Consider the following 13,431-nt stretch of genomic DNA (forward strand, 5'->3'; position numbering starts at 1 on the left):
CCTTTTCCAAGGAGCTCAAGGCAGTGTACATGGTCCAGCTTCTCAGTTATATCCTCACAGCTTACAAAGTACACTACACTACACTGAGAACACACAATAAACATCATGGCTGAGCATGGATATGAACTTAGGTCTCTCCAGTCCATCTAACTTTTTAATCACAACAGCACAAAAGTTTTTGGATTAGCTGTATCAGCCTACACAGTTGTAAGAGTTTTAAAAATCATGTTATCAGGAACAAATTTGTGATAAAATGCATAGCAGAATGATCATCTGTGTCTGTTTATCTCTGAGAGCACTACTGATGTTGTTTCACCAAGCAACCACTGGATTTATGAGGCTGTCAGTTTGTAATTTTATCTGAGATAGTAAGACGAAATTTGGTACACACATTCTGGACACTGTTCTATGCTTTGTTTCTAAGTGGGAAAGTACAAAACCTGTAATGCAAGATTAGGCTTTTAATTGTGAAATCCTGGAATTACAGAGCATATTTCCATGGGTCAGGAAAAAGCAACTTGACCCTGGCATCCATGTTTAAAGGGGAGGGGGAAAACAATACATCAGTGCAACTTTTCTTTTGAACTTAAGGCAGTGGAATGGAAGTTGGAGGATGTATGCATGACAACCAGCTTCATTTCAAGGATGAGTCCCAACTATTTTCAAGGGAGGCAGGAAAGTTGGAACACACCATGCAATATAATATTGCCTCCAAAAATGGGATAAATTGACATGAAATCCCAGAGCAACATATTGTATTTCAACGTATGCATCATTTTTCATGAAGAACAGGAGTGATGCGAAAGAGAAGTCCATGTGATGTATAACTTCAGGACTAAGGCTGTGCAATGAGCTTGTATGAATGTTTAGGTTAATGTGCATCATTTAAAATTGGCAACTTTATTGAGGAGATCATGAACAAATGAGGTTTGCCAGGCAGTGTGCTTTACTGATGTAAAAATGCCGTTCACTTATTTTCTACTTATTTTATCGGAGAGGTGCAACACCTTGTGGCGTGAGCCAGTTCTGTAACAGTTTAGTCCTCCTTTGCTCAGGTGATGCATGACACTGCTTAACGCCACGGCCTTCCAGCCCCAGTCATGGAAATGGGCATTGTTAATGCTAGCAATTCCATTGAGTAACACCAGGAAACTCCGCAGTTCCATTGCTAAATTGCTTCAAGTTCGTGAAATAAAAAGCATTTGAACATCAGTTCAGCCAGAGCATGAAGATCTTGAGAAATCTAGTTTCTACAAAGTATCCCCAGTGAGTTCACTTCCCAGGACTGGTGTAGACTCAGCCAGAAATCCCAACAATGGGATGTTGATGAGCACCTAGCTATTATGCACGTACACTGAACTCTTGACTGCCTGCAAGCTGCCCCAGACTTTGGTGTTTCCAAATCACTTTGACTAGATCCTGCATGTGTGGCTGAGGTGAGAGCGGGAAGCACAGACGACCTTGAAAGTTCTGCCTCTGCGGGAAGTAAGGACGGATGCTGAGTAAGCCCGTTCCTTCAGGGTGCTCTTTACAAATGGGAATGCAAATGCTTATCTTCATTGCAATTCGAGAATCTTGCTACATAAAAGAAAGGACCCCTTCAATCCAAATCATGATCTCAAGTATTTCTTGCAGTAGTGTAATCATCCTACATTCCAGCTTGGGAACTAGGCAAAAAGCAGTGATTTTCAGTTCAGTTCAGTAGCTTCAGACACACTTCTGATCATGTCTGCAGCTATAATTTTCTAGTCTCTTGTTCCTGATTTGGTCCTGTGTTTTCATCCGTTCTCATTCTGCATGGCTCATTCTTTGAGGCATTTTCTTATGAAGCTTCCCTTCTGGTTTTTCGTATTGTCTGCAGTATTTTGGAGGCAGCAGCCTTCTTCCTTTGTGGTGATGCAACTCAAAACTGTGATTCTTCAAGTAGCTAGTAAGTACCATTGTACTTGGACAGTGCCTTTGCCTTTTTCATTTTCTTTCCATAGAACATTTAACTGCTGAAATCCACCTTTTCGATGTGAGCTTCTTTGATCTTGTGCTCTCAGGTCCTTCCTTTTCAGAATTTAAACACAGCTGGCATTCAGTTCTATCCTTCTCTGCACCTGTGGCAAAAAGCAATTTGCAGTCTGTAAAAATGGACAGAGATAGTGGTTCAGTCACAATTCCCTATGTAGGCAGCTTATTTTTCTCTGCAGGGTTGAAATGGTTTTTAATCCATATTGTAACAAAAACTTAAGGATTTGAATTTTCTTTTTACACATATTTCAGGCTAGATTGTCAAAAGATTGTCTTCAGTAGGAGATAAATTTAAGAGTTGGGCCAAGCAGTATCTAGGAATCACCTTTTCCACCTGATTTATAGAGGTGAGACAGCTTTTCAACTCAAAATATATCTATTTCCCAAGATCACTTGGTGAATCCAGATTAATTGCTTACAAACAGACAGGGTGAAAAATGAGTGTGAGATCCATGGACATCCAAAACAGTTCAGATTAAGAACAAGCAGGAAAAACAGAAATGTTGGCTCTCAGCTGAGACATACAAAACAATAACCTTTACTCTGCACTAGTCAGACCTCACCTGGATTATTACTGTGTTCAGTTCTGGGGACCCAGGTTTTAAAAAGATGCAGAAAAACTGGAAAGGATTCAGAGGAGGGCAATAAAGATGAGTCAGGGTTTGGAAACCAAGCTCTATGACGAGAGGCTGTGAGAGCTGGGCATCTTCAGTTCCGAGAAGACTTCAAGGGAATATGATAGCACTTTAGAAGTACCTCAAAGACTGTCAGAAAGAGACCTCTTCTCACTTATCCTTGAATGTAGGACACAGAAGAATGAATTTAAACTGCAGCACACCAGATTCAGGCCAGACACGAGGAAATCTTCCTCAATATCAGAGCAGAACAGCAGTGGAACCAGCTGCCCAGAGAGGTGGTGGGCTCACCCACACTGGAGACATTCAAGAAGAAACTGGACAGCCCTCTGAGTGGGATGGTGTGACTTGGTGTCCTGCAACAGCAGGGGGTTGGACCTAATGCCTCCCTTGGCCTCTGTCAACCCTGCTATTGTATGACTCTTCAGTGAAGCTATTACTCATGTTACTTACTTAGACTTATCTCCTATATTCTCCAGCCTTCCTGAGCAGGGGATTGGAAGCACTGTTTTGCTCATCCAGGCTTGGTTTGTTCATACAGAAGAGATGCTTCAGTTGACATCTGTTCCTTGCTAAGGAAATTTTGCAACAGGGGTGCAAAGGTCAGTATGGCCTGCAAAGCTGCCTTCCTGTTTTGCTGGAGGTATCCCAGAGCAGAAAGGCACTGCGCTCCACTTCCAGCACTGAATCCACAGTCAGTTGTGTATTCCACAAGAAAAGGATGCATTCAAAGAGAGCATGCCGTCAAACCCTCTTGGAACTGCGGTCTTTCAGCATGGAGGAGATGGATGGATGGATGGATGGATGCAGTGATAGAAAGGAGGGCTGTGAGAGGCAAACCCCCCATAATACCAGTCCCAGCTCCCTCCCTGAATTTCCAGCTTTAATTGGAAAAGCTTATCAGTTTCTGGAGATATGAGGAAACCATGCAAGCATCGTTCTGGCCCAACCGGGTGCCCTGCAAGTGTTCTGGTATGTAGCTCCCAGCTTTCCTGACCGTTTGCCATGTTGGCTGGACCTAATAGGAGTTGAACCCTAGACATCAGGTGGCCTTCAGACTGGGAAGGGCTGCACTAGCCAACTAACTGCTCAGTAAGAAATCAACTAGTGACAAAACACTGGGTGCACAAGCACTTTTATTTTCGCTTGATTAGAATGTATTTCAATCATTAAATGATTTTTAAAAGTGTGATTTTATAGTAAACTTAGGTTTTTGCTGTGCTGTGAAACTAGGCAAGTCCCCTTTTGGGTATCTTTAGACTCTCTCTGCAGCAAACATTCTCAGCCTATGGGCCTGGCAGTGTCTGAATGCACCTCCTTTTCTGAAATGGTCCACCAACATTAGTGGACCAACAAGTTTAGTTGGCACTCTTCTCCCCAATGCGCTTTGTTTACCCAAGGTACGGATTTCTTGAGAAATGAGGAAAGCGAATGAAGGCCTGTGCTTGCAGCACTCTTGTACTATGCCAACTTGTAGTATGGAGCATTGAGGTCTCAGAGGACTTCAGCCCTTCTGCAGCAAAGAAAAATGGGTGAGATGATTACTGCAAGACATGCCCTCCTTTTCAAAAGGATGGTTAGCACTCTAGATCCCAGTCTCGTGCATTCGGCTGAGGCCAGTCTTTTCAAAGCCTAGCCTACTGAAACGGCAATGTTATCAGCCAAAATTTCCCTGTTTTGCAGACAATCATTCCAGGTAAAGAGAACACAAATTCGCCTCTGGAATACGCCTCTGGAAAAACAAACCATATTTAATAGGCACTGTAACAAGGGGGTTATATAAATTTATTCTTTCATGTAACATTTGATTAGTTTGGAAAATTCCCACTTTTAAATGTTTAATTCCATCTTTCATTTATTTATTTATTCATTTAAAAATCACTAAAAAGGACCCCTTCCCTCCCAAAACACAATCTGTATCTGCTCTATATTTACAGATAACTGGTCGCTATAAAGGCACAAAATTTAAAACTAACGTTTCAATAGCTTTTGTGCATAATACAATACTGACAATACTGAATATTGCATTGCCATATTCCCTTTTGTGGAATCAAAAGGAGTGAGAAAGTTGTTTTTCCAGTGTGGAATATGTGTGTGTGTTTGTGTGTGTGTGCACGCAGCCCTGTCTTTATTCTTATATCTGGGAAATTCTTCACTTCGGCATAGACCACAGTAGCTTAATCACATCTTCCAGCTATAATACTGTCATCAACACATGGCATTTAAATATAGACTGAATAAAGATCAACATGCACAGTTCTGTGTGCGAAAGGAGTCTAATGCGTTGGATCTGTGATGTAAACCTAAAGATTGCAGTACCTTCTGGCACTGATTACACAAAGGTTTAAATGCTGGGAAAATAATGTACAAAGGCAAACCAAGCTCCTGAGCTGCTAACAAAGTATTACAATAATGCAACATACAATATGATGCATTACTATGATTTTACAGACAGGAGGAAACTCATACCGAAGGAAGTATTCGTGCTAAAATGTTAGTGCTTCTTTAGTGTCAGGACCTCTATACTCAAGCTGTATGAACAGAAGTACCTGCTGTGTTTCAAGAACAGAATACTGCAAACAGAAGTCATTACGAACAGCCCTATATGCACTATTCTGGTCTGTACCTTTTCGAACATTGAAGGAAGATCAGCAGCTATTTCAGGAGTGAGAGGTTGCTTAGCTGTACAGCCATCATTGGATATGGTTAAAACTAACACAGATATGTAGCAGATTACTATTACATGGTCTATGCTCTCACCTTTTAAAAATCCCGTGTGTACTTGTGTGTGTGGTTTTTCCTCACCATAGAAAAGAATTATCCACAGAAAGTGTCAAAACTATTTCTCACCCCAGTTCTGCATATATAAAAAAACAACTATGGTAATTGGTTAAGTCTAATGCCTTCGTTAAGAGTGGTTTACATCCACCTTAAAGGGTCTGTACATTGTACATAAATAAGAAATTACAGTACAAGTAATTCACAATATTTGCTATGGGAATGTTTTTCCGTTTCGATAAATTTGTGTTTGGATACACTTCATGCTATCCTTCACTTCGTAAATTTTTATGTAGCCATTTGCAAAAAAGACAGAAAGAGTATAACCAGATTTCTTGGCCTTTCACAGTATAAGAACACAACTGTTAGCTCAATCCATGCACAACACGGACACTTTCTACTGATAGTCAATACAGATTTTTGGAAATAGCTATCTCAAAATGTCCATAGCTGACAATCACAAACTTATCTCAACCTGGAAAATGGATGTCATTGCAGCTATTTGACTTATGTTGCTCTATTGCTTAATGAAGTGTCATATAAGCAATATTCCTCTGGAAATAAATGCAACAGTGCTGTCTTGTCAAATGAAATTAATGCTCTGTTTAAACAAAGCAAGAGCCCAGAGCTCTGGTACGGTAAATTGCCTTCCATTCTCTATCATAAACTTTTTAGTAGATCAGTTTACTCTTTTATGCACTGTAAGTGTACAGATTCTAAAAATATGACGTTTGCTATAAATAAAGTGTCCTTTAGTGGCAGTTTATACTAAAATAGTCCTTTGCTTTGAGACAACCATTAAAATCAGTTCTACATTATAGGCAGCAGCTAAATAGGGTTAAGTGATGGCAGTGAGGTCCATTTTGGTCTTTCGTTGCATCTTTTACAGTGTGCAAGCCTTCGCAAGCAGTTTATAGACTTGCCTCCCAAATGTGAAAAGAGGATCGAGTCTACCACTAGGAGACCTGATAAATGGAAGCTTTCTCTACACTTCTTTAAGGAAGAAAATAATCAAAATTTGATTTGCTAGTACCATTTATGCCAAGACTTCTTTTTATCTAATGTGGGAACACACCTGGCAAATGTTGATTAGTGCCAATACAATGTTTTTTCCATGGAAATTAAAGGAAAACAATAAAATTTCCACAGGACAAGCAATCAGAACACGTAAAGTGCAGAAAGACCTCAATTAATTATTAAGCAGTACCAGAAATACCTTCTTGATAAAAACCACATGCTATGCCCCTCTGGTATCCCAGCCCTTCATCTCCATTCAAAGAAGTAAAAAAAAATCAGTGCATACAATATAGTTATTACAAGTAATAAAATACTAAAGAAAGAACCCTATATTATTATAATTATTATTGCAAATTTTGTCCAATCTACATGAGTAAAAGATAATCCACATTTGGTGTTTGGAAAGACAGACAAAGTGTTCTCTCTCTCTCTCTTTTTGGCACAAGGATTTGTGCAGAAAAGAAGGCTTTGGTCCTTGGTACCTAAACTCCCAAAGTGCAGAGGGTAGTGTGCAGTGGTGGCTGTCCACAGCAGTGCCATGTCCATTTGTGCAGTCAACTGTGAGAGCCCAGATTTCCTGCTACCAGCGGCCACTCACACTAGCAATGTCCGAATGATACTGACGCGGCAGCCTTCCGCTAGCGCCGCCTTCCAGGAACGAGGCACGTACATTGGAAGGGTCAAACAGTTTTCTCCGGTTTTTATTCAGTTCTGCATGATGGGGGGAAAACAGAGCAATGCGCTCATTATTGTTTGACGTAATTCAACAGAAAAGCCTTGATTATAGCATTTCATAAATGGTTAACTAAATATGCGACACAGAGATGAGATGCAAATGGCATTTGTATTCAACCATACGTTGTTAGGGGTTTTCTACACCAGCCTTTTTCAAGCTGGTACCCTTCAGTTGCGTTGCACCTCAGCTCCCGTAGTTCCCAGCCAGCACTGGCTATGCCGACTAGGAATCACGGGAGTTGCAGTGGGCACAGCTGGAAAGCACTTGGCTTGGGAAGGCTGTCCTGCAGTTTAAAACCATGGTTTTGATGTATGCTATTCTGAATGCAAAGAGCCAAATGGGACTGACTGTGTAGAATATCCTTCCCCAACTTGGTGCTTCCCAGAAACGTTTGGACTGCAACACCCAGAATTCCCAGCTGATGGGCCCGCTGCATGGGGATTCCCAGAGCTGCAATCCACATGCCTCTGAAGGCCACCAGGTTGGGGAAGGCTGGTGTAGACAGAGACAGGACTGCACTGTGGTAGACCTTTGGCTAACAGCTACAACATGCACACACAATATTCGGTTTTGATTTTTTTCCCTGTGCAGTTACTTTGTTCACCTGAGATTGCAAGCAGCATTTTTCTCCGTGCACCAAAAGTAGTAATTCCAAGCTCTTTCAGATCCTGATCTGTGAGAGTGAGGAATGTCTGAAGGTCAATCTAGAAAAAGCACAAAACATACACTTAAAATAGACACCTCATGCTAGCGCTCAAAATGCAGACTACCTAAAAGTGGTTCAGACCACATCCCTGAAGAAGCTGGATGGGACTTCGTTCAGACAGCATGGATGATCAAATTAGAAAACAGAGCAAGGAATATGCAATGCAATTCTATACAAGTCTGTCTAGAAGGAAGTCCCCCTGCATTCACAGGAACTTCCTCCCAGATAATTTCCTATATGACTCTAGTCTTTGATTTAGAGATCGAAGTAGGATTTACAGCAACAAAGAATACACAAGGACCTTCTTACTTAGAACAACAGACGAAAAGGCAGTGGTCTCCAGTGACCAAGCTCTACTTATATGGCTATAGTGACCATACAGATGGAAAGTTCTGCATAAACCTCTGCCCTCATGGATGAAGGCACAGAGGTGACAGTGTCACAAAAAGGACCTTTTAAAACGACCTTTTAAATTCTCTAGCAATGAAATGCTGTGTTTTTTACTTTTTCCTGCATGCCTATGAAATCACTGTATACCGAAACCTGATTTTGGTTCGAGTCTAGCCTTCCCCAACCACCCTCCATGTGTTGAACCACAGACCCCATCATTCCCAGCCAGTACTGCCACAGCCCAAGCTGCCTGGGGATGATGGGTTTACATTCTAGCACATTTTGGGAGAGCCGAATGGGGAAGGCAGTTCCAGTCTGCTGGCTGGAATGCAAACAGTAGGGACAGGTCAGGGCAGGGCCTGCTTCCCGGGCACAGGAAAGGACCTCCAGCCCACCTGCATTTGCGTGTTTTTATGCCCCACGAAAATCTGTCTGGAAATGCAAAGTTGCCTCTCTCAGCACAGTTCTCCGAAAACACCAAGGCCTGAAGCTGCCGATTCCTCTATTCAAGGAATGAATATGTGGTCTTTGCAGAATAGTCAATGGAAGGACAGCAGATGGTAGCAATTGAGCAATTTAGTTTGGAAAGTAATCAAAATACTCTAGCAAGAACAACAACAAAAAATGCCTTTTCCAGACACTGACCTCTTGTTGCTGGAATATGTCTGTGTATTTGCCCAAACCCAGTTTGCTGAACAGCTCAGGCAGGTCAGATCCCTTAAATAGACTGTTCAAGTTACAGCCATTGCTTCCTGTCAGGGAGGAGATGCAGTCCATGTAATTGCTGCTGCTGAGATAATGTTCGGCTGGAAGTTCAGAGAGGAAGCACCTTTGAGTTTCTGATCAAGATACATTTCACTTGAGAGAGAAAGCCGTTGAACTACTTGCATTGCATGCAAACCACCATTTTAATTTCCTACCGATATCAAATGATCACGCCTTAACACCGACACTTCCATTGAAAAGAATTAAACCAGCAACAGTAAGGAGGGGACGGCCATTATTAGCAGAAATGGAGGGCTTCTGCTGAAAAGGTCACACCCTTGCTTTGTATACCTCCAGTTTCTTCATGCTTCTGGACGTGGTGGCAGGGGCAGGGAAGTCCTCCACAGCATGATGTCAGGGCAAGAAGCTTAGCTATGTGGCTGCCAGTTGCAGCCACTGCTCCAAGCATCTAACACGCCGCTGTTGCCGAGTATTGTGACATGTATGATTAGCAGCTGAACAATGAACCAATTTTGTTTCCCTAGGTCTCACACAACACTTTATACGAGCCAAAAGCACTCAAAACTTATGCCCAAGCACGAGAGAGCATAAGGTTTACAGTGCTGGACTGAGGATCAGGGAGCTCCAGGGTTTAATCTTGGCTCTGCCATGGAGCTCACTTGGTGACTTTGGGCCAGTCACAAACTTTCAGCCCAGTAAACCTCTCGGGGCTGCTTTTGTGAGGACAGCATTGAGGATTACTGAAGCCACCTTGATTTCCTTGAAAGAAAACAAGGTGGGATATAAATATACTCAATAATTAGCAAACAAAGACCCCTGTATCGAATCATTACTTGTTTTTTGTTTCCGCTTAGGGCTGCCAATGGACGAAACAAAGTCACTCGGACCTGTCGGACCGATGCCATTGTGATCTCTCCAGTTATCCGAGTCGCTACTACTTCTCAGGTGTTCCCGGCTGTTGGACCGAGAGAGAGACATTGAAGAGCCCTGCCAGGAAAAGAGACGGAATCAGCTCAATGTGAAAACCAGGGGAAGCCTTCCTTGTCCTTTCACCCTTAAGATGAACTATCCTGTAGTGACCTCTGTCTTTACAAGAGAGAACCCTTTCATATAGACTGGTACTCACTATAGAAAGAGAGATGTGGGTGAATCGGAAGGCATACAGGAATTCCTGGATAATCCCACTTCAGACTACAGGACATGCTGCACCTTTCAATACATCCCATGTTCTTTAAAAAGATGTCACCATCCTTTATACAATCAAAGAGCTGAAGTGTGAAAACTGAAGGATAACCACATTCCAATCCACGTATTTGTCTGGGAAATGTGAATCAGGCTGGTTTGCTTAAAAAGGTGACCCGACATAATCCTAGAGCAACTCCAGCTGTAGTCTGCTACATAAGTACATTTATTGCCTAGTTTATGCAATAAATGTGAGCTAGGCAGACTATTTTCTCAATTCAGTATTTCAAAATTAGCATATCTACTGCAGCATGCAAATTACCGGAGGCGCTCCAACCACCGTATGGCAATTTAATACTGGTTAGTGCCCTTTTGTCCCTTGATGGACACTGCTGTTTCTCGGGGCAACCCTTGTTTTTAATTGGTCTGGCCTGAATTGCTCTCTGCACCATTTAATTCAGCTGGCTACAGCCATCCATATAATGTAGTCAATGATTCATCAACACTAGTTAAGAAAAATCACACAGCCTACCCAACTGTTTAAAGGAACCGGTAACAAGACACTAGCAGATGGAAGACAAAGAAGGAAACAGCTTCCACCAGGGCTCCAGACCAAATTGAAATAATGTGAATATATTCATGAATGCAAAACACTACTGAACATTGGAGCTGCTTTTAAAAACTCAGTAACTGGTGCCAAGGGGACTTATTTTCCAGGGCAATTTTTCTTATTATACAATACCAGCAGCTTCAGAGGATCAGCGTTTATCAGAACCACAGCAGAGGGAGAGAGGGCTAAGATACCTCCTGTACCTGCCACTGTAACCCTAATTCTTACTCATGCCTTCAATAGCTGCTATTTGCCTTTTAAGAAAAGTTTCTCTTAACACCATGCCCCACTAGTGCCCTTAGTGCAGCTATGAACCCATTGAGTCTGTTATAAAAACAGAAACTCCTGGGCAGAGGTAGCACTGAACCATTGCTTACATTTTAAAATGCAGCCCTGTAGAGAAAAATAATCAGAATTACAGTGTCACCTTTACCCTTTTCCAAAGTAAGCACAATACAACCTACAACAGTCAACAGTGAGCATGGATTTAATGTAAGGGTGGATAGCTTATGGCCCTCCAAACGTTTTGCCCATATCTCATGAACACTAGCCAGCACAGCCAGTGGCAAGGGAGGATGGAAGCCGTAAGCCAAAATATCTTCAGGGACACAAGCTGCCCATCCTTGATTTAAAGGCACAGCAGACTGTAGGGGGTTTTTAAACTGAGTTCAAAGTATTTGCATATATTGGCCAACTTTGAAAAGGCTATTAAAATTGTCACTCATCTGCAGTAAAGCTGCACTTTATATCAGCAAGTGAAATGTACAGTCAAGACATAATGCCAGTGACTGTCCTCAGTGTGGCTACTTAAGCAAATGATTTCTCAAGAGCTGTCTCAAAAATGCTGGTGTTAAGGAAAGGCCCTCAACTGACTGCTTCAGAAATAAACTTGTAGCAGAATGTTTTGCAAAGCTCTTTTTCAGAAAGGAAATGAGGCCTGACCATTGGAATGGTGACTCGGTTTGGTCAGACTTAACTGGGATCTCCCTAACCTCCATCTACTGACGCTTTTCTGTCCCCACCACCCACTGGCAGCTTGGCGATCACAGCTACAAGGCTCTGTCAGCTTACTGGTGAGGCCTGCCTAGTCATTTTCACATTAAGGATGTCCAAGTACTGTGATGGGAGTGTTTGCTAATACCAGTGGAAGGTCTGAAAACAACCCTGTAAGCGGGAAAACAAAGGGATCCATGGTTTTTATTTTTTCCCACATGTCTCAAGCACAGCAAAAACAATGAGTGCCGGAGACTCTGAAGAAACCGTTTATAGAGCAAAGCAAGCAGGCTGTGGTTTGTTGCTGGGCTGCAGCCAAGTGACTCAGATGCAGAAAACATTTTTAGTTTCCTAATAAACTCCTAAGCAAAGGAGACAAGAGTAACATGGCTGGGAGATAATGCAAAACATACTGGACGGCATAACTGGTAAACATATATAGGTGGAATAATGTACAGACACTTAAACCTGTTTGTAAAGAAAATACACTTTATCATCTGTATCTCATCCAAACGACATGCTGACTCTTTATAGAAAGGTGGTATCCCGTTTCATACAATATGCTGACTTGGCAATAGAGATGGAATTCCTAGGAATTTGCAACTTGCGCCAGGTTTTTAATAATCTTAACTGTTTTCTATAAATGAAAGGAACACACATCATCCTGTCGGCAGTTTCGCATCCTGCCACTGCTCCACCACTACAGGAGAAACCATTCTCCTCCATCCTCACTTCCAGACCAACCCAGATGGATTTGTGGCGCTATTTCTACAGCTCTATTACTCACAGGAGCTGGTCCTTCACAGCAAGGGACAAAGGAGAGACGCTAAGAACAAAAGGAGAGCTGTGCTGGATCAGATCAATGGTCCATCCAGTTCAACACGTCATTCACATGGTGGCAATGCAGCTCCCTCCAGGAACCCTCAAGCAGAATGGATAACAGTGTTCCCCCGCCCAAGCTCCTTCTGAACGCAGGCATGCTGCCTCTGGTAAAGGCAGCAGCACATAGCCAGCAAGGCTGGTAACTAGAGAGGGCTGCCGCCGCCACCGCCGGCCTCCTCCTCAGATTTGTCCAGTCCTCTTTTAAGACCATCCAACCTGGTGGCCATCATTACTTCCTGTGGCAGTGAATTCCGCAGTCTAATCATGTGTTGAGATAGCACCCTTCCTTTTTTCTGTCCTAAATCTTCCACCAATCAGCTTCAGGGGATGTGCCTGGGTTATACTATTATGAGCGAGGGAGAAAAGTCTCCTTTTCCTCTTTCTTAATACACTGCATTATTTCAAACACCTCTGCCATGTCTCCTCTTACTCACCTTTTCTCTAAGCTAAACAATTCCCGTCGTTGCACCTACTCCTCACAGGGGGGATTTGCTTCAACCCCTGGATCATTCTTGTTGTCTTTCATTGTACTTGCCCGACTCAGTTATGCCCTTTCTCAGGCATGCTGATCAGAACTGTACACAATATTCTCATGGTGGGTGCACCCAAGTTTGCATAAGGCGAGCATGATTTGATGGTTCTCTTTTCACTTCTGCTCCTCATAATGCATAGCACAGAGCCTGCTTTTTTCTCAGCAGGTGAGCACTCGGCCAACAGCTTCATAAAATGGTCCACAGCACCACCACGATCCCTTTCTCCT

General features: G+C 42.6%; 1 protein-coding gene across 4 annotated transcripts in view; it reads right to left on the bottom strand.

The window, feature by feature from the left end:
- Positions 1-882: 882 nt before the first annotated feature.
- Positions 883-13,431, bottom strand: part of BICC1 (BicC family RNA binding protein 1) — an 87,365-nt gene continuing 74,816 nt past the window's right edge. Inside the window, exons 17-21 of one of the 4 annotated variants that reach the window (XM_044420351.1) lie at positions 9,892-9,991; positions 8,924-9,084; positions 7,787-7,886; positions 7,045-7,157; positions 883-2,102 (exon numbers count right to left, since the gene is read on the bottom strand). In XM_044420351.1, coding sequence (XP_044276286.1) covers positions 2,064-2,102; positions 7,045-7,157; positions 7,787-7,886; positions 8,924-9,084; positions 9,892-9,991 — 513 coding nt within the window. In that variant the 3' untranslated portion in view covers positions 883-2,063. Of the gene's footprint in view, positions 2,103-4,419; positions 7,158-7,786; positions 7,887-8,923; positions 9,085-9,837; positions 9,992-13,431 lie in introns of those variants that run through there. The other 3 variants (XM_044420348.1, XM_044420349.1, XM_044420350.1) reach the window with 3 other exon arrangements.

Source organism: Varanus komodoensis, unplaced genomic scaffold (genome assembly GCF_004798865.1).
Source record: "Varanus komodoensis strain SLA01 unplaced genomic scaffold, ASM479886v1 scaffold11, whole genome shotgun sequence".
Lineage (NCBI taxonomy): Eukaryota > Metazoa > Chordata > Lepidosauria > Squamata > Varanidae > Varanus > Varanus komodoensis.